A 22,454-nucleotide genomic window follows, 5' to 3' on the forward strand; every position below is an offset into this window, starting at 1 on the left:
TAAAAGTGTGTCGTGACTAATTACACTAGTTAACATAAATTGAAATTTTTTAAATTTGTTTAAACTAACTCCATCAAATAATTTCTGTAAAGTGTTTAATCCAGAATAAAAGTAATTAATTCAGTTTTTAGCTTGTTTTGGTCAAACTACACTAGTCAACAAAACAAAAAATAATCACGTCAATGTTGAAAAACTAGTGCCAAATCCTATAAAATATTTATAGTTGCACATAGTCAATCACACTAGTCAACATAAAATGTGGTAGTTTTTATAATTCATTTAATCATTATCGCTCCCAAAAGCAGAGTCTGCATGAATTACTGCGTAGCACTTATTAAATTATACGTAGCTTTGAACTCGTTTTCACACATATCATATACATATTAACACATCGCTCTTCAGTGGTCTTAATGGAAAAGCACTTCTAATTTGCGAAATTCGCAGCAGCATGACAAAATCAGCCACAAACAACCACAAAATCATGTCATATAAGTTGCCACAAAATTATATACATATATTGCAAATATATAGCTAATGCTCATAAGTATTTGTAAGTATACATATATGTATGTGCTCAAATTCAGTAGCTTATGACACAGAGATGTGAAGCAGTAGACCACAAAATGAGTTGACATAAATGCTGTGCAATTTCCAGTTCAAAGACAGGATATGGAAAATGTCTACGTGTGTGTGCGTGCGGTTGTGCGTAAATTAATAATTATGTGTGTTATTAGCAGGACTTAAAATGTGTGAGCATGCAGTGAGTGTAAGAGTGTTTTCGGTCAAGTGAGGTGATAGTGAATAAGGAAATAAGCAGTATCCCTGTAGGGAATGCGAGAACAAGGAGGAACTGGAAAAAATTGAAAAAAAAAATATATAAAAAATAAAAATAATTTATGCACAAATGATGCCTTGTAATGGTGTTAAGGTAGCTCTTATATTTTAAAAATATTTAGCTCGCAAAAGAGCTTAAAGCTCAAAGCTTTCCAAAAATTTTAAGTAGAAAAACGGTTAATTTAGTGCCACAAATCATTAAAAATAACAATTTAGAAGCTACTATATGCACATTTTTTCAATTTTTCAGCAGTTTTAAACATTATCGCTCGTAGCCGCAAAAAAAGCTTGGAAGCGAATGCGAGAGAGAAGAAAAATTCAGATAATTTATGGGGAAAAATAGTTATTTTTTGAATAATTTAAGCATAAATTATTAGTAGAGTTCTTTATAATCAATATATAGTCCATGTTGAGCTTCCCAAAAAGCTTAAAGCTCAAAGCTTTCAAAAATTTTTATTTGAAAAACACAAATAGTGTTTCAAAACCCTTACATGTTGACAATTCAGAGTCAATTATATCCACTTTCTTCAAATTTTGACCATTTTTGAAACTTTTCTCTACCCAACCTCAACACTTTAACCACGTGGTATAACGTAAGTTGAACTAATAACAACTATTCGGTCAGTGCGTCCCTTCAGAGCATTTTGTAAACGCGTAGATTGCATAAAATACTGAATAGTCATAATTATAACATACGCACGTGATTACATACACATACGCACACTTATACATAGGCAATCAATGTTATGAAACACATTTAAGCGCTCATTACTTGGTTAACTGTAATGTATTGCGTTCAAGTTGAAGTGTCACAGTCACTAATATTTCGTCTATGTCAATGTAAGTAAATCAGAACAGCAGCAACAGCAACAAAAAACAACAACAGCAAGCGCACAACTTAACTAAGAGATATTAAATGGTGCAAACTAACAACAAACAACTGAGCGGTAGTCAAGTGTAAGGCAGTGAATGTGACAGCTACCTAGCTTTTGTTGTACTTAACGGAACAGTAAAATTTGTCAACGAAAACTGAGTGCGGAAGAAAGAAATTTCATAGTTCAGATCTAACACCGACTAGTTCGAAAGTAATGTGTAACTGGTTACTTTCAGTCAAATACAGCTGCTCCCGAGAATGTACGAATGGATCTGTCAAATATATATAATATTACTCGTATAATATCACTCGTCTCTTGAAGGTTTCCATTTAGCACACTTTTTGAACTTCTTGAAGGTTCCCTCCAAGTCTATGTGATCTTAAAATGCCTGACTATTGTTACTACTGTCATAAATCAAGCTTCCTCTCGTAGCTTCTTTTGTTTGGTTGACTAGGTTTCACAAAAGCTAGACTGTTTCCAAAAATTTTTGAAAAATTCAACAGAGTTGAAAGGGCTTGGTAGGATCTAAGTCGAAACTGTTCCGCTAATGAAGAACGAAGTTTTGGAAGAACGGTCTCTGTCGGTAATGAAAGCACCAATTTGGCCATAGAAAAATAACTGATATGTCAAATGTGCACGTCTCTACAAAAATCTAGTCTAATCTAATCAAAAATAAAAGTGCCTAAAAACTCCTTAACCAATATTGTGGTGCCAAATAAGACGAAACCTTTATAAATATGGCCTCTCTAGTACGGCGACTCTGTTCTCTTAATTAATTTAAAATAACAGTAGCCTAAGGGCTCAGGAATTGGATAATTGAAAAAAGTAGTTGTAAACCTGCTATTAGACTTACATATGTAATGAAATTGGGTATATGAGAGACCCCAGGCAGCGACACTTTGAAATTCTCCACTGCTTGGATTCCATGCCCTACAGTCTAGACCACTGCATAACTGAAGCTTCACTTGGCGGTTTATTCTCTGCTACACTACTGCGAGAGATTTTTGGACAGGGTAAAGCCGTTTGAGAAGATGATCATGGCTGAATCGAAGTTAATGCGAAAAGCGGTAGGTGGTGTCTTCCATAAACTCTACTTTCAGACTACTAGACTACTATAGCGTCTTTCAAATACATGTGACTGCCATCAAAGTAGCGTTAGGTATATTTTTCCGAAGTGCAGCCTCCTTTATAGTGACCTGCATTCACTTTGACAGCGGCTTTGAGCTCGCTGACTGTGTACTCTAAACTTGTTAAGTAGTGCATGAGTTCATTAGGAACAGTTTCAAGTTGTTTCCATATTAGACTTGTGGGTACCCAGTCACAGCGAAATCGCTGGAAACGGCAAAGCCGAAGAGTTTGCTAAGGAAAGCACTCTAACCCCCATTTAATACGATTGGAAGCAAGTCGGATATTCTATGTCATGCTGCGCTATAGCGCTGGACCGATGAATCTCCAGCGAGATTGGCAGACGCTTGTCAAAAACCAGAACTTGTGCGACTGCGAGATCTCTCTGGATCAAAGTGAACCTAAAGAGATTGTCCGAACTACTTGCATTTAGCAAAGTCATTCTCGCAGCTATTAAAGGGTTCAGTCTGGTGAGATCGATTCATCTTCTCACATTATTGTTGTTGTAGCGGCAGACACCATTCCTGCATTAATTTCGAGGAATGGTGTCGAGTTGACAATCCTTGGCAGTATAAAAATCTAGATCCGTTCCGGTTACTTAGACCTGATGATGAGAGTAGTATATCTCGGTAAACACACTTTTGGAGAACCTAGTAAATTTGTAGTAAGCTTTAAACGCTTCGTCGATCTATGAGGTAACACACTTTAAGGAATATTTGTCCATATGAGATCCATTGATTTTAGATCAACCCTACGACCTAACACAACCTAGTAATAAAACTGGTTTGATAATAAATCAAAGATCCAATGCATCCTGTACCTATAATTGATAGACTATCCAATTTGAGATTCCCTCTTATTCATAAAAAAAGAGAAACACTTTTTTTTTGATTGAAGTTTAGGGAGTACTCTTAAAGCCCCCACAAAGCCTAGCTTGTGAATTTCTTTACAAAAGAAAATCGCTACTTTTCCCTAACGAAGCAAAATCAGACTACTTCTTTAAACAGCACTATTATACTGGTCTCTCTCTAACCAAAACCGTCCTAGTGCAGTAACCAGCACATTTTCACCTCCAAATACTTCCGTCGTCAAACACAAAAAGTTTATTTCGAAGAAAGTGTTTATTAGAGCGTAAAGCGCACCCATTCATACAGCAAATTTATAGGTTATGTATGCACACACTTGCATACAAATACATATATATTTACGCATAAGCACAGTACTTTCCTGATTGCTTTGGTAAGTTTGTGTGTGGTTAAGTGCCTGTGTATTATGACTATAAACATTTTATGTGATAGTGTGCACACCGAAAGTAGGTGAATGTCACCAAATACTTTGTGGCTCTCTTACAGCATCTGCCGCCGCCCTACTTGGCTGTCCCGTTGCTGTTAAGTAAGTGTGTGTAATAAATAGTTGAGCGCAAATACTGGTTGATTGCACTTGGCAAAGTGCTGGTAATATGTAAATACCTTCATATGCGTTTATTTGCACCTAAATTGACATAAACCACATTTTATAAGCCATAAATTTCACTGCGGTTATAGTGCAACCACAAAATGAAACGATAGCATTTCGGCAATAAGCAATATTTTCATATAAATAGGTGGAAGTGAAACTCAAATTCTTTGGTGGTATTTGTGTGGAAACCCATGCATATGTAGATACATTAAATAAACACACTTGAATTTAATATTAAGCACACACAAATTTCTGGAATATAATAATATTTACTCAATTTAGCAGTTAGATAATATAATTTAGCAGTATTTGGTATTGTAGAGAGAAGTCGAAGGACTGAATTCAATGCAAAAGTTCCGACTCCTTACATAAATTTTGCTTTAAAGTGAAAAGTTAAGGGTAGATGTTATTTAAAAGAGGTTCAAAAATATGTTTCTTCTCAATCCAGTATTATCTTGCATATAAACCTAGTTAAAATCCACTTAAATAAAGAGAGTTGGTATAAAAAGCAGCCAAAAAGCTTTTTAACCTCAATCCACTGTTTGAATAATGACTTTTATTAAATCCATCTTAGAAAGAATCAAACAATTTTTCACACCAAAATTTATAATTACCAAATATTATAATTACAAGAAACTATAACCAATTAAAACCTTATTTACTCCAGTCTTAAACCTCAGTCAGGTGGATTAAATCAAAAAACTATAAGTTAGGTGGCTGATCTTTGTCCAGCCATAGAAAAGAAAAAGTCCTGTATTCGAACTTATAAATTAGCAAAATGCTTAGAAGCAAGGAAAAATTTGTACAGCCATTTAGTGTGGGAAAGAATGCGGTGGGATGTCTGAAGGTATACGCTCGGAAGTGTTAGATTCTTGACCTCCCAAACGCGAAACAGTCAAGAAGGAAGTGTTGAGTTGTTTTCACCACATCTTCTTCCATATACCTCTTGCAGATGGCGTCTGGTAAAGTTCCCAGCCTTACAGCATGCACGCTAATAAGGCAATGGATTGTTAAAACCCCTACAACTATGGAGAGGCTAGCCTTACGGAGGGCAAAGAGATCACTAGATTTCTTGCGATCGCTATTGGGCTAAAAGGCCTTTGCAACAACGCATGCACCAATGTAGCCAGCGCTATCCGAGCTTCCGCGAAACCCAACTATCTAGTAGTAGAACACAAGGGGATACAAAAGTACCGACCCGCTCCCATTCTATCGATAGCGTTTCTAAGGTGCCTTTCCATGCTAGCTCATCACCTTTACAGTTCCCGGCGATTCCGCTGTAGCCTGGCGTCCATACCAGTCATCATGAAAACACTCGATGCTATTTATATTGAAGTTAGGCACTCCTTGACCAACCCTAAACGCATTGTTAATGAATTTGAGGCTAGTATCGCCGATTTGGTATCTGAGTGATCATACATCGCTGAAGGAGGCTGCACTCCGAAGCAGGAAATCTACTGTTACCATAAAGGCTGCAACCTCGGCTTGGAAAACACTGCAATAGACAGTAAGTATGAAGCTGGAGTTGATAGAGACAGTAAGCCCCTCCACCAACTTTCCCAACAAGCTTTGACCCATCTGTAAAGAAGCTCTCTGCCCCTCTCCTCCAGTGACCTCTTTTCATCCACAACACCTTCGCCTGTATATAAGCAGAAAAGGAGCCGCCAGAATTCGGTTTGGCGACTCCATGACCCAATTGATCCGGTATGAAGTCAAAGTGTGTGAGGATTTCCGAGTGTTCGGACACCTGGTCTGTTAGGAACCCCGATTCTCTGAGTCTGGTAGAAACTTTCACAGCCATACATCTTCCGAAAATGTCTACGGCCAATTTAATGATGAGTGCTGTCAGTTGAATGCTCTTGAGTTTCTTGGCAAGTTAAGCCTTTTCTGGAGCCCTCTACCACATACACACTTCATAGACTATAATAGGCTTGACTTCGGTGTCGGAGAGACAGAGAACCACTTTCTGTAAGAGACCCCACTCATTAAAGTTTGTCAAACTTAGGTTTTAAATCTCAATATGGAAATACACAGAGCTAATAGAGCTCAGTTAAGAGAGTACCAAAAAAAGTTTTAAGCTGCAAGCGAGAATAATTAAAGGAAAGAAGTATTACTGAACACTCGTTAAATAAGGAAAGTTCGTATAAAAACCGACCGAATAGCTTTTTAAACACCACCCAGTATTTCAAACATGTTTTTTACAACCCAACTTAGTAGGGGGATCAAAATATGTTGTAAATCTCAACCGAAGAAGTTAGTAAACAGAACGTCAAAACAAAAGTTTTAAAAGTTCAATTTTTTTATTAAAAGGAAAGCAGATTTACCAAGGGACTCGTAACGCCAGTCTGTTTTTAATTTGTCATCACAGTCAGAAGGTTTTCAGAAAGAAGTATAATTTTTTAAAATCAGTCTACAGAAAGGAAGTTTGATTGAGAGAGAACCAAACAAGGTCTTTTAGCTCAATACAATATACAAGTAAGAGAATTTGACTAAGAGGATTCAATAAAAGGTCTTAAATATCAAACCAAGATTGGTTAGGATCCTCGAAAGGTCACTAATATCCAAAACTTCTTAATTTTTTCTTAGAAAGGTATTAAATATAAACAATTTTTAAGATTACTAGATCAGTAGTGATGATCTTAGAACTCAATTAAGAATTACCAAATCAACTAGCATAAGTAAGAACCTACATTTAGTCAGAAATTTCAAATTAGGTAATTTTTCCAGAGTATTTGTAGTTTTTGGGGCAAATTATAGTTTTGAAAATGTAGATTATTACAAACGTAATATCTTTGTAATATGCCAAAGAACAGTGATGTATGGAGTCTAACTCTTCGTGAGTTCTTTCTCAATTGAAATCGCTGGCTGTAAGAAGCATCCTCAAACGTTCACTGCAATCCTTTAACTCTCTACAAAGTAACTACTGTTCATATTAATCTTATACCAAATGAGAAACAATATACTTCAGCTCCAGTTTTACCTTTTCAAATCAGCTAACTTAAAAGAAGAGTTCATTCTACTGCTAAAGTATACCTTTGATGCTCATATTTGGAAATGAAAAATAGAAAATAGCATCATACATTGTTTTCAGAAATTCCCTTTTTTCTAACAAATCCCTTGACAAAAAGCCCAAAATTAGCTGTTGCATAAACAAATTAAAGTCGCGGGTAAACAAGCGCCTTTCCTTTCAAAATGCTTTTCAAAATTCCCAATTTGATTAGCGCGTATTTTGCTACCAATTGTTGTTGTCATTTTGCGGCGTTAATGAACTCTATTTGGACGCTTCATCAACCGCGACCTAATTAAATTAAAAATTTGCCATTTGAACGCTGGCAATCAAAATAACAACGTCAACTGCAGATGCGAGGGCGTAAACAACGTGCTGTAAACACATACATACACATAAATTATTAGAAGGGCAAGTTGTTGGAAAAGAACAAGGATATATGTACTGGTGTAAAGTGTAGTGTTGAATCGAATAATTTCAAGTTCGCTTATTAAATTTTGCTAACCAAATTGTGCTTTCATTAAAATCTCAGATGACTTGGAAATTAAGGAAGAATGACATAATAAATAAAATAGATTTGCAAGAATTGGTATCAGAGAAGGCATAGTTATAACAGAAAGAAGTAACTGATAAATAATCTAATAAACCTGACCAATATTTAATTATTCAAATTTTTTTTCTCATCATGCCCTTCTTTTTAATGATTGTACATCTTCCATTATAAAATGCCACCTTTTTGAACTTTCAAGCAAGGTTTTATAAATTCTTAGTATTGAATTATTGCCTGCACTTAGGCGCATTTTCTTATCTAAGTCACAAACCTATTGAGCTGGTTTAAAGCTAATTTTAAATGCTATTTTTCTAATGTCTGATATTATCATTTTTAGTACAAAAAAACTTAGAAGGAAATGTGGACTAGACGTAGGCATGTATTAGCAAAATAAATCACATGCATCCGATCCTAATTCCCCCAGTAGTAGGCCGCATCCAAACGAAGTGGGTTTTCCGGCTTCGGCTCGCCGTTGCCACGATATTTGGCCGTTAAATAGCCTGCTTCCGGTCCTTAAGCATAGCTCTAGGACTCAGCGCCAGTATTAATACTTTTTTATGACACTCTGGTGGTCATAAAGCATTGTTTTGCAGACGTTAACGCCACGCTTTATTCGAAAAAATTGAATTATTTTGAAACCAATCGTGCTTTCACTTTTCTTAGGCCGAAATTATTTTTCAAAATGGTTTTCACTGCTCCTTCTAATATTCCAAAGATGCCAGTAAAATCTCTGATTGTTAATAGTCGATTTTCAAGCACCAAACCTTTAATTTTATTGTCGCGTTGTTCATTAGTTGATGTTGATGGCCGTCCTGGGCGTGGTTTTGAATAATTTTGCCAATTAAAAACTCTTGCTCGCTTCAAAAAATTATCACGAGGGCTCTTTTAAGTAGCCTCTAAGAACATGAGTTCACAAAACTGCTTGACTTGAAATTTTATATCTACAATTATATAAATTCCAATCAATTAAGGCCGATTTCTGTTAGAAGAAGAAAATTGTTATTGAAGTGATAAGTATAGAGAGGATGGTAATTTTGAAATCCTAGTCAAGTCAACTGTTATGGAAAACATTTCGTTAAAAAGGTAGAGACCTGTCTGACGAAGCGCTTGGGTCTTTAGAGGGCTCATTGTGACAAAAAAATTATAACGTTAATGTTAACAGCACAATAGATCTAACCACGGCATTTGACCCCTAAGACTTAGAGATTTTATGAAAATAAGATTTCGCGACGATTAGTTCTGTGTGCTTTTATTTTGTCTCAAGTCAAACACATGGAAAGTTCTCAATTTGACTCTAGGAGTTATTAACAAGAGGTTTCGCATAAAATGTTGCCTACATTAAGGCGTATCTTTTAGTGGTGATACACACCTAATATGGTTAAAGCAAAATTAAAGTAAAATTATGGAATTTCAGTTTACTTTTCTTCTAGAATCTATAATAGTAACGATTCTAGGAGTATCATAATTATGCATTATTAAATCTGTTCGATTTTAAAGAATTCTTTTACGCCAAATGTAAATAGCCTACATGTAGGCGCATTTATGTAGCGAAGACATACACCCAATAAACTAAAAGAGAGACTGAAGTAAAAATATTTAATTTTATTCTACAAACAGGAAATTAAAAAAGGACTAAAGTAAAAACACTTAATTTTGTTCTACAAAAAGTAAAGTTTTCCTTATTCTTACAAAAAAAATATATAGCAGTGATTTTTATCAGAATTTTTCCACATACCCTTAAAAATTTCCCTAGTTTATCTATTTTTTTTCCTTTTCGTATTTTCTATAAAATTACGTAGGGGCAACCTGCCTCAATCGAATTTTTATTGTCCCTCATACACTGCGATTGGAAAGCATAGCACACAAAAAATTTCCTAAATCGCACTTTGACCAAACAAACCAAAGAATTAAAAAAACGAGTCGTTTCTCGTGCGAATTAACTTAAAGGAGTTAGAAAAGGCTTAAAAGTAATTTTGTAAATGTCACGGAAAAGTCCTTTAGTGCCGCTTAAGCCTGCAACGCTGCAAGGATGCTAGAAAATTTTTCAAGACATAATGAAGAAAATAAGATGGTAAGCATCAACGAGTCGACGCTCGCGTTAGCATTGTTTAATCCTCAAGGATGTCTGACGCACACATGCACATACACACATATACACAATCCAACCGGCTGACAGACAATTGCGCCGCTATGCGCTACTTGCCTTCATTTAGCTAGTTCATTGCAGCAGAAGAAAAAAAGAGTAAAGCAAAAACAAAACAGCCCACTCCAGCCGAGTGTGCTTGTCCTCATTTTGATTTATCCCTTTCGCTCACTCCTTTAACGCATTTACCGTTCTATGTATGTATGTGTAGATGCGCAACTCTTTACTGCATTCCCCACTTACACTTTGACCCCGCCCAGTGCCCGTCGCCCGACGCGCAATTGCCTGCCTTCAGGTAATTTGTAGCGCTAATTACTCGGTATTTGTTTTTCGAATCCCCAGGTTATTTGTCCTTTAAAGAGCTTTGTAAATTATTTGAAATTTTTCTCGCTACAATTCTTTTATGCCGCTGCTGGCAAAGTTACTTCTCTTTGCTGGATTTTTTCGTAATTAAGTTAGACTTTCACTTTGTTAATTTATCTCACATTTTTATACGTTTCTAAAAGTCCTTTGTGTTTTTTGCCTCTTTGCAGGACCGCCCGTACTGTCCGAATCCATCCAAGGCACATTGGGCCGTTTGCCTTGTAATGTGACGCCGCCCATTTTGGAGGATCGCGTTGCACTCGTAATTTGGTTTAAAGTGGGTCTGAAGACGCCCATTTACAGGTGAGTGAAGATTAAGTTAAAATACGAAATGCTAATTGTAAAGAATGGTTAAATAAGAAAAGAAGAATTTATGCATTATTTTGCTTAAATCACATGTTTTATGGTGCTGCTGAGCAATGTGGGTCTGTTTCTTTGAGGCAGTGCGCCTTTTGCCTTCCAAGTTGAAAATATCAGCGCAGGTAAGACGAAAGTCCTAATGTGGAGGAGCGAGTTTCAATTTGTTCCAAACTTTGTCAACTTATCAAATTGTTGGTCCCAATTGGTACTTATTTCCCTCAATGGAATGAGATTTTGTTGGAGAGAGAACGTCAGTTTCATTCTAACACCAATCAGTTCCCCGAAAACTTGATTAAAAATTCGCTTAAGTTTTTTTCTGGTTCACATATGATTGGATGAGGAGTCGAAAATATCAGCACGGGTATGTTGAATATTCCGATGTGGAGAAGCGGTTTCTGTTTGTTATCAAATTATGTGATCCGATTGAAGCTTATTCAATTCAGAAGAAAGAAATGAACTCAAACATTTGTCACAATATCATCCCAGTATATTCGTCCTAACGCTAATCAGTTCCGAGAAAGTTTGATAAAAAACTCTCTTAAATTCTGTTTGGTTCACACATGAGTCAATCAGCGCCTCCAATTTTCGGTAAATGAAACTCTCAACTAGTTCCATGTTCGGTCAACAATCATAGTGCAGAAGCAGAACCACACTTCTAGATAAATTTTCTGGATAGTCAATACAACTTAATCACAGTGATAGTCTGAATACTTTTGGGACCACATTTTATGGACCGTCATTCCTCGTTTTCAACTAGATCAGTCACACTAGCGAAAGTTTATCAAAAACTGAAGAGGTTAGATTAGCTTACGTTAATGTGGTAGGCCAATAAGCCACGCAGAGACCAGTGTGGTCCTCTGCAATACCAGATGGAGTTCAGTTGGTAAGTCCAAGTAGTCTTCATTAGGACGCGAATTTTAACAGACTCTGTCAATGCGATACAAAGGGCACAAGATATGCTGCATTGTTCCCTGTTGGCCTGCTCTAGTCATTTCTTGCAGTCTTCTCGATCTATCAGCGGGTGTGTGTCGCCTACAGAGAGTAACCAATTAATATTCGCATCACGTTCCTACAATCTCTTCTATCGAGTGCCAATAGGAATTTTGTGTATTTCCGATCTACCATTCAGCGGGTTTTGATTTTCTTTACCATGCTTCTGTCAATGTTGTCATATAGACAACCAATGGATTTCCCAATGTTGATCATGCTTTCGGATGTCAGTCGCACATCATTTTTGGCAATCCCGTCCACTGTTTCATTGCGCTCGATGCACTTGTGACATGGCAGCCAACAGAAGTCAAGTTGCTTACTTCTGGCGCTGAAAAGGCTTAGCATAAAGATCGGCTGGCTTCTTTATACGGTGTATAAGTTGACAAAGCAGATCCAGAGAGCAAAGATCCAGACTATCATTTTCAAGATAGTCAGGTCGATCAGATAGGACTCATATTTTTATCTGACCAAAGACTTCCAACTCGGCAGCGTACCTTAAGTTACTTTGGGATATATTTTCTGCCGTTACAATAACATCAAGAATTCAATTGTCTTTACTTGAGTTGTTAGAGCTCACTTGCCATCCAGTATCAGAAGCAGTCTGTTACTTTAAGAACTATTTTTGATGCTTTCTTGGTCCTCACAAAGTTACCTGTTTTATCTCGGTCTATGCTGACGATCTGAAACTCATTGCCAGAAAGACAGTCGTTAACACAAGTAATAACTTAATTGACTTCCAGTTGCGAAGCAGTCGGATAACTTTCCATTAAAATGGAATTTATTTACCTTTTGAAGGATTTATGATATCAACGCCAAGTTCAATTCTATCTTTTTTGACCTAGATTTGACTTTATCCTAGCTTTGATAAGTAATACAATGAATTGCGGAAGCTTTACAAAGAAAGTGTTTGCTTTTTCTTAGTTGCACGTAGTTAAGTCAAGTTTCTTTGAAGATTGTTTAATCAAATCGATATTCATAGCAAGACCTCTGGAAAAATAGAACGGCTGTCCGTTATTGGGGTCAAGGTGACGCTTCGTAGCGCACCCCATCAAGCAACTGGGGTTAAGCAACTAGAAGTTCGGGCTCATCTCGCAGTTTTGACATGAATATTCCTTTGTCTTTATCAATAAAAGGTTACGTAGCTCGCCGAATCAAGCAGTCAAGTGTAGGACCCTCGAGCCTTGAGTACAACATGAATATTTGCAATATTCAAAAACGACGGGATCATGGTGGTTTAATTTGCGCTTTTAAATAGATTTTCTATGAAAATACAGAATGATTGTTTAAGTTTAAAGTTGATATTGAGCCCGAGCTTACATTTTTTTGATGTTTTTCTAACCCAACTTGCGGTCTGTAAAGCGATCGCAGACACAAGGTCAACTGAAAAAATACTAATTTCTTAATAGGATATACTGAAATAGTAGTCTCTGTAAGCATCATTTTCCTTTTGATGAATAAACAAGAGATCTCTTGATATACAACTCTAGAGCCAGCCATCCTAATTTCCACTTAGAATCTATTCTGGGTTCAGGCAACCATACAAAAGACAGTAGATCCAAAACGCCTCAGTAAAATAAAAAATAAATACATTTTAAAGCTGAGCAAATATAATTGCATTCCTGCTACTCCCAAATAAGTTGACTCAAAGTGTAAAAACTTCACACAACAACACTATGCAACACAGCTTGTGTACGCCGCCCAGATGGCAAGTGGCTGAGCAAAAACTTTAATTAAAATTTGGGGTAGCATATGCGCTTACAGCATCGCAAAAAGGAAAGACAGTGCTGCAGTGAAAGATGAGCATAACAAAACAAAAATAAAATAAAGTCATATCCCAATAACAACAACTACAAAAGCGAAATATACAATAAGTTGCACAGAAGTAGAGCGAATGAAAGTAAGAAAACGAGTAGAATTTGTTTAAACTAAAAGAGTTCGCAGCTGTTGCTGTTGCGGCCACTTGCATTGTTCCTATTACTGCTGTTATTTTTGTTTTTGTTTTCCGAAAGTAATGCTTAAAAGATAACAAGCACTTAGTCAAGTTCTTCAGCGGCCAATAAAAGAGAGAATATAAATCCGCTTAATTGAAGCGACAGCCACTATGTGCACGCATACATATAGAAGTATATTTATATACACATGTGTTTATAAACCGTTAATTAAGAATCCGTTGTTATGTGGAAGAAATATTGAAAATAAAATTGAATGTTTAAGAGCTTTACGTGCCATGAGAAGATCTGTCTTAAATGTAAGTCGACGTGCGTTTTATTTTTCTGCGGTGGAAAATTTGATTGCGCAATATTCGAACCGTTATAATCACACAAAATCTTGAAAGTAGAGAGCAGTGAACTTATATGTCTTAAAATTACCCTTCTTAACGAAAGAGAAAAAGACCACATTGCAGAGCTCAGGCTAAGCATAAATTAACTGAAGTTCAATTGATCAGTTGATGCTTAACCGATGAGTCTTGCGATGTATCTTCAGATTATTTTGATCGCATAACTTTTGCAGAACGAATTCTGAGTAATTTTATTAGCATATAACCTCACTAAATATGGGGATAATATTAGATTCAACATTTTCGCTCCCAACGGTCTTGTGCAGGATTTCAGTTAGCGATCTCTTAACATTTTAAGGTCATAGGATTCTTAAAGGTCGACGTCTACCTCAACTATTGAAGATATTAAGACTCATGATGACTATTACTAACCTTCGAAAATTCTCCAACACTCGCTCATCACCCAGCCTTGCGAAGAGCACATTAAGCAATTTAAATTCTGCCACTTCCCATTTATCCTAGGTAATTTGTCTAAGAGGGTGTCTTCGGTCAATGATTGCCACGGTTAAATGTCTCTTGGTTATCTTGCTAGACGTTGCTGCCACCCCGGACGATGAGGTATTCATTCGATCAAGCCAGACGTTTAGATTTACAACCTCGTTCTTTTTCCTCCGTTGTTTAGCTGACCGTGCTAGTTTGTTTCGAGCATACCGCTGTCTTTTGCCAACAATTCCTAGTTAAATTAGGCTCGACCTTCTTTTTTGCCAAAGCCCAAGCCAACCTTCAATCTTGCCCGTTCGAAGGGTTGAACTTTCGGCTAAATTTTTTAAGGAATTTAGCCGCCGCTTTTACTTTCAAATCTGGCTGTGTAAGCATCTACTTCTCCCACCCACTTTTGGGCCGATTTTTCAGCTCGCCTTTCTGCCTTACCGTCCTCCATGCTGAGTGTTTTTTTCAGTGAACCTCTACCTCTTGCGTGTTATACCTACAGTCAGGTTCTTTCCCCAGAGTCGGAGCAAGTTACCAAGAAGGAGGGACGGACCCGCACCAACAAGATCTGCTCTGGGAATTAGTCCATGTACCAATTGGTGACAGTGACTGGCTTGAGGAGGATATTCCTAAGAGAATTTCTGCCGACCGCGAAAGAAAGAAGATTAGAGAGAACATTTTAGAGCAGTCAGCTCTCCAATACTGGGGCGGATCTGTACTGGCTTCTTGTTGACTGCGTGGTCTGTAATCTTTTATTATAGAGATTTATATTATAAACACGCTGCTGTAAGCCCCAACTCTTGATAAACAGATTTTGTGGCCTTATAATTCAGCGGATCTTGAATTATCTCTAGAAAAACGCTTACCACGCTACCCAGCGCAACGTCCTGACGTTATTCTATATTATCTGATAGCCAAGATGAACTGAAACACCAACAAGTGAAGCAAGACCACCACTCTTTCCTGCTCTTTGAGACTTGCAAAATAGTAATTTGCCTTAATCGAATCAAGAACGAAACTTTACGATTCGTATACATATCATTTATTATGAAGGCTCCAATCCTGCTTAATTACTTCTTCAAAACGCCACAGTGTGTAATGAAGTGTCACTTTGTTGTTAGGCGAGTATCACTTGCCAATCCACAACCTCTTATGCGCTTCCCCATCACCTTCGGTTAGACTTGCGTTAATTTACTGCTAACTATATCTGAGCGCTCATTATTATACGCCAGACATAGCCTTCAACGGTATGTATGTATGTGTGGAAGTGCGAACGTAAGTCACTTTGGAATTTAACATTTCGTCATCTCATCACAAAACTTAACCGCCATTGTCACTTTGCATACCAAAAAGCAGAAAAATAAAGAGCAAAAACAGTACACACACCCGCTGGCATGATTGGCCCGCCAGCGTTGCCAACTATAACAATAAAACGCCCCATTTCGCTGCTTCACAAGTTGTCACTTTGTCAAAAACTTTGGCACATTGTAGTCTGTGAACTCATCCCAGCTGCCTTCCAGTTTTTGCCGCCTGATGTCTTTGACTCTTGCTCCCCTCGCGCGCATACTCCGCTCACGCGTTCTACCCACGATTGCGTCCTTTATTATTATTGTCAGTAGTCGGTAGCACAGTAGCAGACGGACGTCACCCTCTAATGAGCTGCGAAACTATTCCGTACGCGTGCTCGCACACGCTCGCTTGCTTGCGCGCTCTCTTTCACGCACACTCTCTACTTCGCTCTTGCCTCTGCCGATGAATTCCAATTAAGCTGCTTGGCATTTTAATTGATTTAAAGTAAAAGTTCGTTAGCTTTTTAGTCTTCTCGTTGCGGGAAGACAGTTTATGTCAGCGCCGGACTGCGACAATTTCGCTCGGCATCAAGCAGTGTTTGACACTCGAGCACGTCAGCGCACTAATCAACTCTGGTCGGTACCTAAACTTCTCTCCAAATAAATGACACAAAGCAGTGAAGGTCTACTGAAACCCTCCTATCCAGCACCCCAGCAATCGCTGCTCCATATTACCGCTTTCTTAAAAAACGATGCTTGCTCTGAGCACTAACGTTGAAAAGTAGTTTCCTTTCTTCCACGCTACAGCTCCAACTCCGTTATTTAATGTCTTTTGCTAGCCACCAATACTCGTATTGTATTACTTGAACTTTTATTAGTTCGAAATTTTTATAAAATTCCCCTTTGTGTGCTAGTGCTTCTTCTTCTTCGACACTTTTTAACTGCTTCGTTATTTTCTTTTTCTTCTTTCATTTGCAGCGTCGATACGCGCGACTCAAACTTTGCAGATGGCACACACTGGTCCGATGAATCCTATCGCGATCGCTTGTCCTTCTCTGTCGAGGGACGTTCGGGGACGCTGGCAATTAAGAAGACACGACAAGAGGATACGGGCGAGTATCGTTGCCGTGTTGACTTTCAAAAGAGTCCGACGCGCAACTCGAAAGTGAATTTAACTGTCATAAGTAAGTATTGCTGCTGTTGTTTTTGTAATCTATTATATTAAATTTATTTCAGTAGTGTGTGTGTGTGTGAGTGCATTGAGTACGTTACGTAAACTTTATTGGCAAATTAAATTAAGTTTGGTCTACAATCAACTCAGTATTTGCCGTGTTGTTGTAATTTTAGTTTTCTGTCTCCTCTCATTATTTAATTTAGTTAGGTATCTCGCTACGTCAGTGAAGCTTCCAAGGAGTGCTCTCTAACGCATAGCTGTGTGTGTGTTTGCAATTATTTAAAATTTTCGAATTTAATATCGTTCCCAAGCTTCGTTAGCCGTAAAAACTGCAGTGAAGTCGTAAGTAGTCGTAAAAGTGAAAAGTTTTATACAGTTACGACTTGTAGTGCGATGGGCAGTAAAAGTGTTTGGCATTAGAAATTTGAGAGTAAATTAAGAGAGTGCTTTCAAGTTGCAGTGAATTACGGGTTAATGACCAAGCGGTGTCCGTAGGTTTGGTAGTTTAAATTGATTAAACGCTATATGAGTATTATGAAAATTATGATACTTTATTGTTACCGATTAATTAACATTTCAGGAATTATCGATAGCTTTTTCAGAAAAAAGTCGATTAAAAAATATTAAAATTTTTTTTTTAATCTTTGACATATTATTCGTTTATCGATATTTTGTCAATCGATATTTTTGCTTCAGTAATAGATAAATGCGAGTTTTCGATTACTCAGACTAATTTCCTATTTAGTAAAGCTATTTTTTAAATCGATTTCATTCTATAAATTTGTTAGTTATTCCAAATTCTTAATTTTTGGAGCTTTTTATTCGATTTATCCGTTTTTTTAATAAATCGAATAATTTTTGGATGAATTTTTTTTTATTTCATACTTCGTTTTTTTGATATCAACTTTAAAATAAATTTTCTGAAAAAAAATTGAATTTAAATTAATCGAATGATTTGCATTATCGATTAATAGGTACTGATTTATCGATACATTGCTACAAAATAAATAAACTTATCAAAATGTGTAGTTCCGTGAGGTGATAAATTAAGGGATTCCATTAAAAAAACTATCGATAAATACTATTTAAACGATTGGTTTTGATATCACTCGAAAAAGTTACTACGGAGAAAACCTCCTAAACACTTTAGAGCGTAGCCACCTGTTTGAACATTTATAAATAAAATGTAAAAACCAAGAAATGGAAAAATACTATGAACTGAAAAAGTATAGGAAAAAAAATTGTTGACAATATTTTCTAAAAATGGTTGCCACCTGTTTAGAAACATGAAATATATGCAATTGATGCACTGAGTCTTAGTACTTCACTCAACTTTATGTGTATGAAGCTAATGTAGTTTGAAGAGGTGTGCACACAAACTTATTTTAAAGTAGGGTTGCCACCTACCTGAAATTTTTGAAATAACAAAGTGAAGAACAAAAACATAAAACTTACCATGAACTGGAAAAGTTTAAAATAACTTGCAGCTGAAAATATTTTATGAGCGTGGTTGCCACCTGTTTGAAAATACTGTATATATAAAAATAGTTTCTTTAAATAAAATTAATGTGTAATAATAATTATTTCGAACAGACAGTATTGCAGGTGTGCATTGCTATAAACATTTTGTAAACATGGTTGCCACCTACTAAAACCACGAAATGTAAGCGTGGTTAAATACAATTATTCAAATAAGTGAACCACAACAATATGCGTATCAAACTGATGTGGTTTGAAAGGGTTTGCAGTTAAACTTGTTTCAAAAAGGGTTGCCACCTATTGGTAAAAGTTGTTAAAAAAGAGTTTATTGTAAAGATATTGATATTAAACAGAAATAATGACAGGCTTAAATATTATGATAAACAAGGTTGACACCTGTTCCAAAATTGCAATTGATCAGATGAGTGAATTACTCCAGTGTAGGTAAATCTTTTTTGTGGAAGTGCTAACAGATGAATTTATTTTCAAATGTGGTTGCCACCTATATAAAAAACTAAAATAAATATTTATCACCGAAAACTTAAACACAATTTTTAATGTACCAAAAACTCAAAAATATTCGCACAAAAATGTTCGCTTATTTTTGATAAACAAGGTTGCCACCTGTTTCAAAATTTCAACATATGCAATTGATCAGATGAGCGAATAGCTACAGTATGGGTACCAACTAATTTTTTTGGAGGGGCTTACAGGGAAATTTATTTTTAAAAAACTAAAATAAATATTTATCACCGATAACTTCATTAAAACTCTTAAAACTAAATTTTTGAAGCACAGAAAACTTAAAAATATTCACACAAAACTGCTCGTTTATGTCTGCACTATAAATTGCTCAGAAACTAGTCACCAACCACAAATGCTCATCGTGAAGGCAATAAATGCTAGATCAAAAAGTTTAATATTTCACCAAATTACGCACACAATTTAAGCGTAAAAAACTCAATTCACTTCAATACACTTTCATTTCACCTCGGTGTTGAGCCGAAATAAATTCACCGGTATAACGGTAAAAATAAATTTTAATAAATACATGCCACAAAGCGACTAACAAGCTCCTTTTAGTGGTCACAAAGGTAGCAAAATAAACTTTTATAGGTCAAAATATGTGGAAGATGAAGATTTAATACCCACACACCCATACTTACATATAAGTATTCACGTATATACGCATATATTATATAAAACGTACATAAGTATACATATGTGCATAGTTTCAACTCGTTTGCTGTAGATAAACAGTACAAGATGCGGTGTGTGTGTGTGCCATGAACATTCTGCAGTTTTCATTTCACCTAAATAAGAACCAACTTTTGTGCTGACTTTCAAGGATAGCGAACCTAGAAGACTCGAAGCTGCTGCGGCATTTATTTTCACTTTTTTTCTGGCTACCTGCACTTCCTTATAAATTTTGCGGAACAGTAGAAAGTTTTGAGTGAAATTTGTTTTGGTTAGTTGAGCTGGTGAAAGTGCTGCCAACTACTGCGGAAGACAAACTAAACAACAGTTGGCAGTGTGTAGCTCGGAAAATAGTAGAGAAGTTGGACCAGGCAGCAGACCGTTCAGCGTAACGGAAATGAAAGCTTGTGGCGACTGATTGCGTAACCTTTGGTAATATGGTAGTGTGCCACATTAAGAAGCTTTATATAAAGTTTAAGATTCACACTAAGATGAGTGTGAGAGCAGGGATAACAGGAGAGAGTCTACTAAAGTTGAGTGGATATAGAAAAACAGTGTGACCAAGTGTTCGCTGAAAATGAAAATATTTATTGTTTCATGCAAGTCTTTAAACAAATTTGTTTTAGAAGGCTTCGGCAAAGTTTTGAAGTTAGCGGGATTGCCAACTGTACAAAAATTATGTGGAATGTTTCAAACAAATTTAAAAAAAAATTATTAAACCTTTCAAAAATTATATTTACTAAAAATTAATAAACATTAACAGCTCAAAATTATCTGCAATGAATTTTATTCATATGCAATTTTTTTAGAGTTGCCACTTTTTTTAAAATAGTTAAAAAAGATTAAAATGTGATAAAAATTTAATAGAACACAGTTCAACATTCAAGTAAAAAAAGACGATAAATATTTTTATTTTTTAAACCAGTTTTTGAAAAAGTGGCAACAATAAAAAATTTAATATGAAAAAATTTTAAACTTTTAAATTTTACGTGAAAAAGCTTTGAAATCTGCATGCAGTACAGTATTTTGATTTACTAACTGATGTTTATTTAATAAATATTGCGTCGCTTACATTTCTACACTATAATTCCCAATCAGAGTTGCCATAAAGTATTTTAGATATTTAATATTTATTTCTACAGAAATTTTTGGAAAAATTATATTAATCAACTTTAAAAAAATGTATTAAAACTTAATGTATTAAAAATTGTTTTTCTGATATAAAGGTTGCCATATTTTATAAATTTTTTGACAACGAAAATGTTGTAAAATATGAATGTTGTGCTGGTTTCTCTTATTTGAAATATTCAATTTTTACCAAATGAGCTAGTAATGATAACTGTAAAAGGAAATTCTTAATTAGAGTTGCCATATTATTTAATTTAATTTTAATTTTTTAACTTTTTTTCTAAAACATTCTTATCTTAGTCAAGTTAATAAAAAAGTATAAAATTTATAGATTTTTTCATCACATAAGGTTGCCACATTTTTTTAAATTTCTGATTGACGACATTCATTATAATATGAATATTACTACTTTTCCTTTAAGCTGTTAAATTTTTATCAGGTGAGCAAAATGCTTAAAGAAGTTCTTAATTGGAGTTGCCATATAATTAATATTTTATTTTTTCGTTTTTAAATCTTTTTCCAAAACTTTCTAATCATAGTCAAGTTAAAAAAAATTATTAAAATTTGTTAAGTTCTTTTTTCTCATATCTAGGTTGCCATATTTTTTATATTTTTTATAGAGAAAATGCCATTTAATATGAGTGTTGAAATTTTGTTTATTTTGAGCTAAAGTTTTAACCACTTGATTCAGAATTAGTAATATAAAAAGAAAAATTTTGAATAGAGTTGCCATATATATATTTTTTTTAATTTTTAAAATCCGTTTTTAAAATATTTCTCCTAAACAACACTGACATTTATTTGCTTATTTAAATTCGTATACACCATATACGAATACATACATACTACATACATACATACATATGTATGTAGCTGACTGGCTCTGTTATAGAGTTGTGCTTTTTTTCAAGAAATAATTCCACAGCAACAAAAATATTGCGCCGACCTTAAAGTAAACTAGAACTAGTTAGTAAGTAAACCAGAAACAGCAAAAGTGCATAGGCTGATTGCGCCAAGAGCAAGTTGTGCGTTGTGTGTACGGACAGTTTGCCGAACGAGTGTTGTTGAATATTTAGAAAATTAACAACAACAACCAGGAAGCAGCTTCACAGTTACAAAAAGAAAGTCTTATAAACTTTGAACATTTTTGAAGACTATTTAATTTGTTACTTCTGTGAGACATTTGCGCATAGTTTTATTACACTTGAGTGCTGAATATTGGCATGCAATTTTTGCAAAATGGATTAAACATTTTTTTATAATTAAAATTCTATTAATTTCAAATTAATTTTTAATTTCGTTGTAAGCGTACTTTTTTGTATTTTAATTCATTTTCCTTATTTTAATTTTTTTTTGAAATTTATTCAATTTTTCCTATTTAAGTTTTTAATTTTTGACATATTTGAAATATTTTTTTTTAATTTTTGGAAGTTTTACATTTATTTTTAATTTTTAACACTTTTTTTTATTTTTTCGCTTTCATTTTTAATTTTTAAAGTTTTTTTGTGATTTTTTTTACATGTATTTTTAGTTTTTCAAAACTAGCTTCACTCAGGCACAGAATTTTGGCAAAAAAGCGATAAAAAATATCTTTCAATTTTTTTTGAACATATTTTATAGTATTTTAAGTTTATTTTTTAATTTTATCTAATTTTTTTGAATTTTTAATTAATTGTTTTTTTTTTTTAATTATTCAAATTTAATTTTTATTACGA

General features: G+C 35.1%; 1 protein-coding gene across 7 annotated transcripts in view; it reads left to right on the top strand.

The window, feature by feature from the left end:
- LOC120770434 overlaps nt 1-22,454 on the top strand; it is a 295,387-nt gene that overhangs the window by 178,266 nt on the left and 94,667 nt on the right. For all 7 annotated transcript variants that reach the window (XM_040097896.1, XM_040097901.1, XM_040097898.1 and 4 more), the window contains 2 exons: nt 10,526-10,658; nt 16,740-16,945. In XM_040097896.1, the coding sequence (XP_039953830.1) occupies nt 10,526-10,658; nt 16,740-16,945 (339 nt within the window). The remainder of the gene's footprint in view (nt 1-10,525; nt 10,659-16,739; nt 16,946-22,454) is intronic.

This window comes from Bactrocera tryoni, chromosome 3, assembly GCF_016617805.1.
Source record: "Bactrocera tryoni isolate S06 chromosome 3, CSIRO_BtryS06_freeze2, whole genome shotgun sequence".
In the NCBI taxonomy this organism is placed as follows: Eukaryota; Metazoa; Arthropoda; class Insecta; order Diptera; family Tephritidae; genus Bactrocera; species Bactrocera tryoni.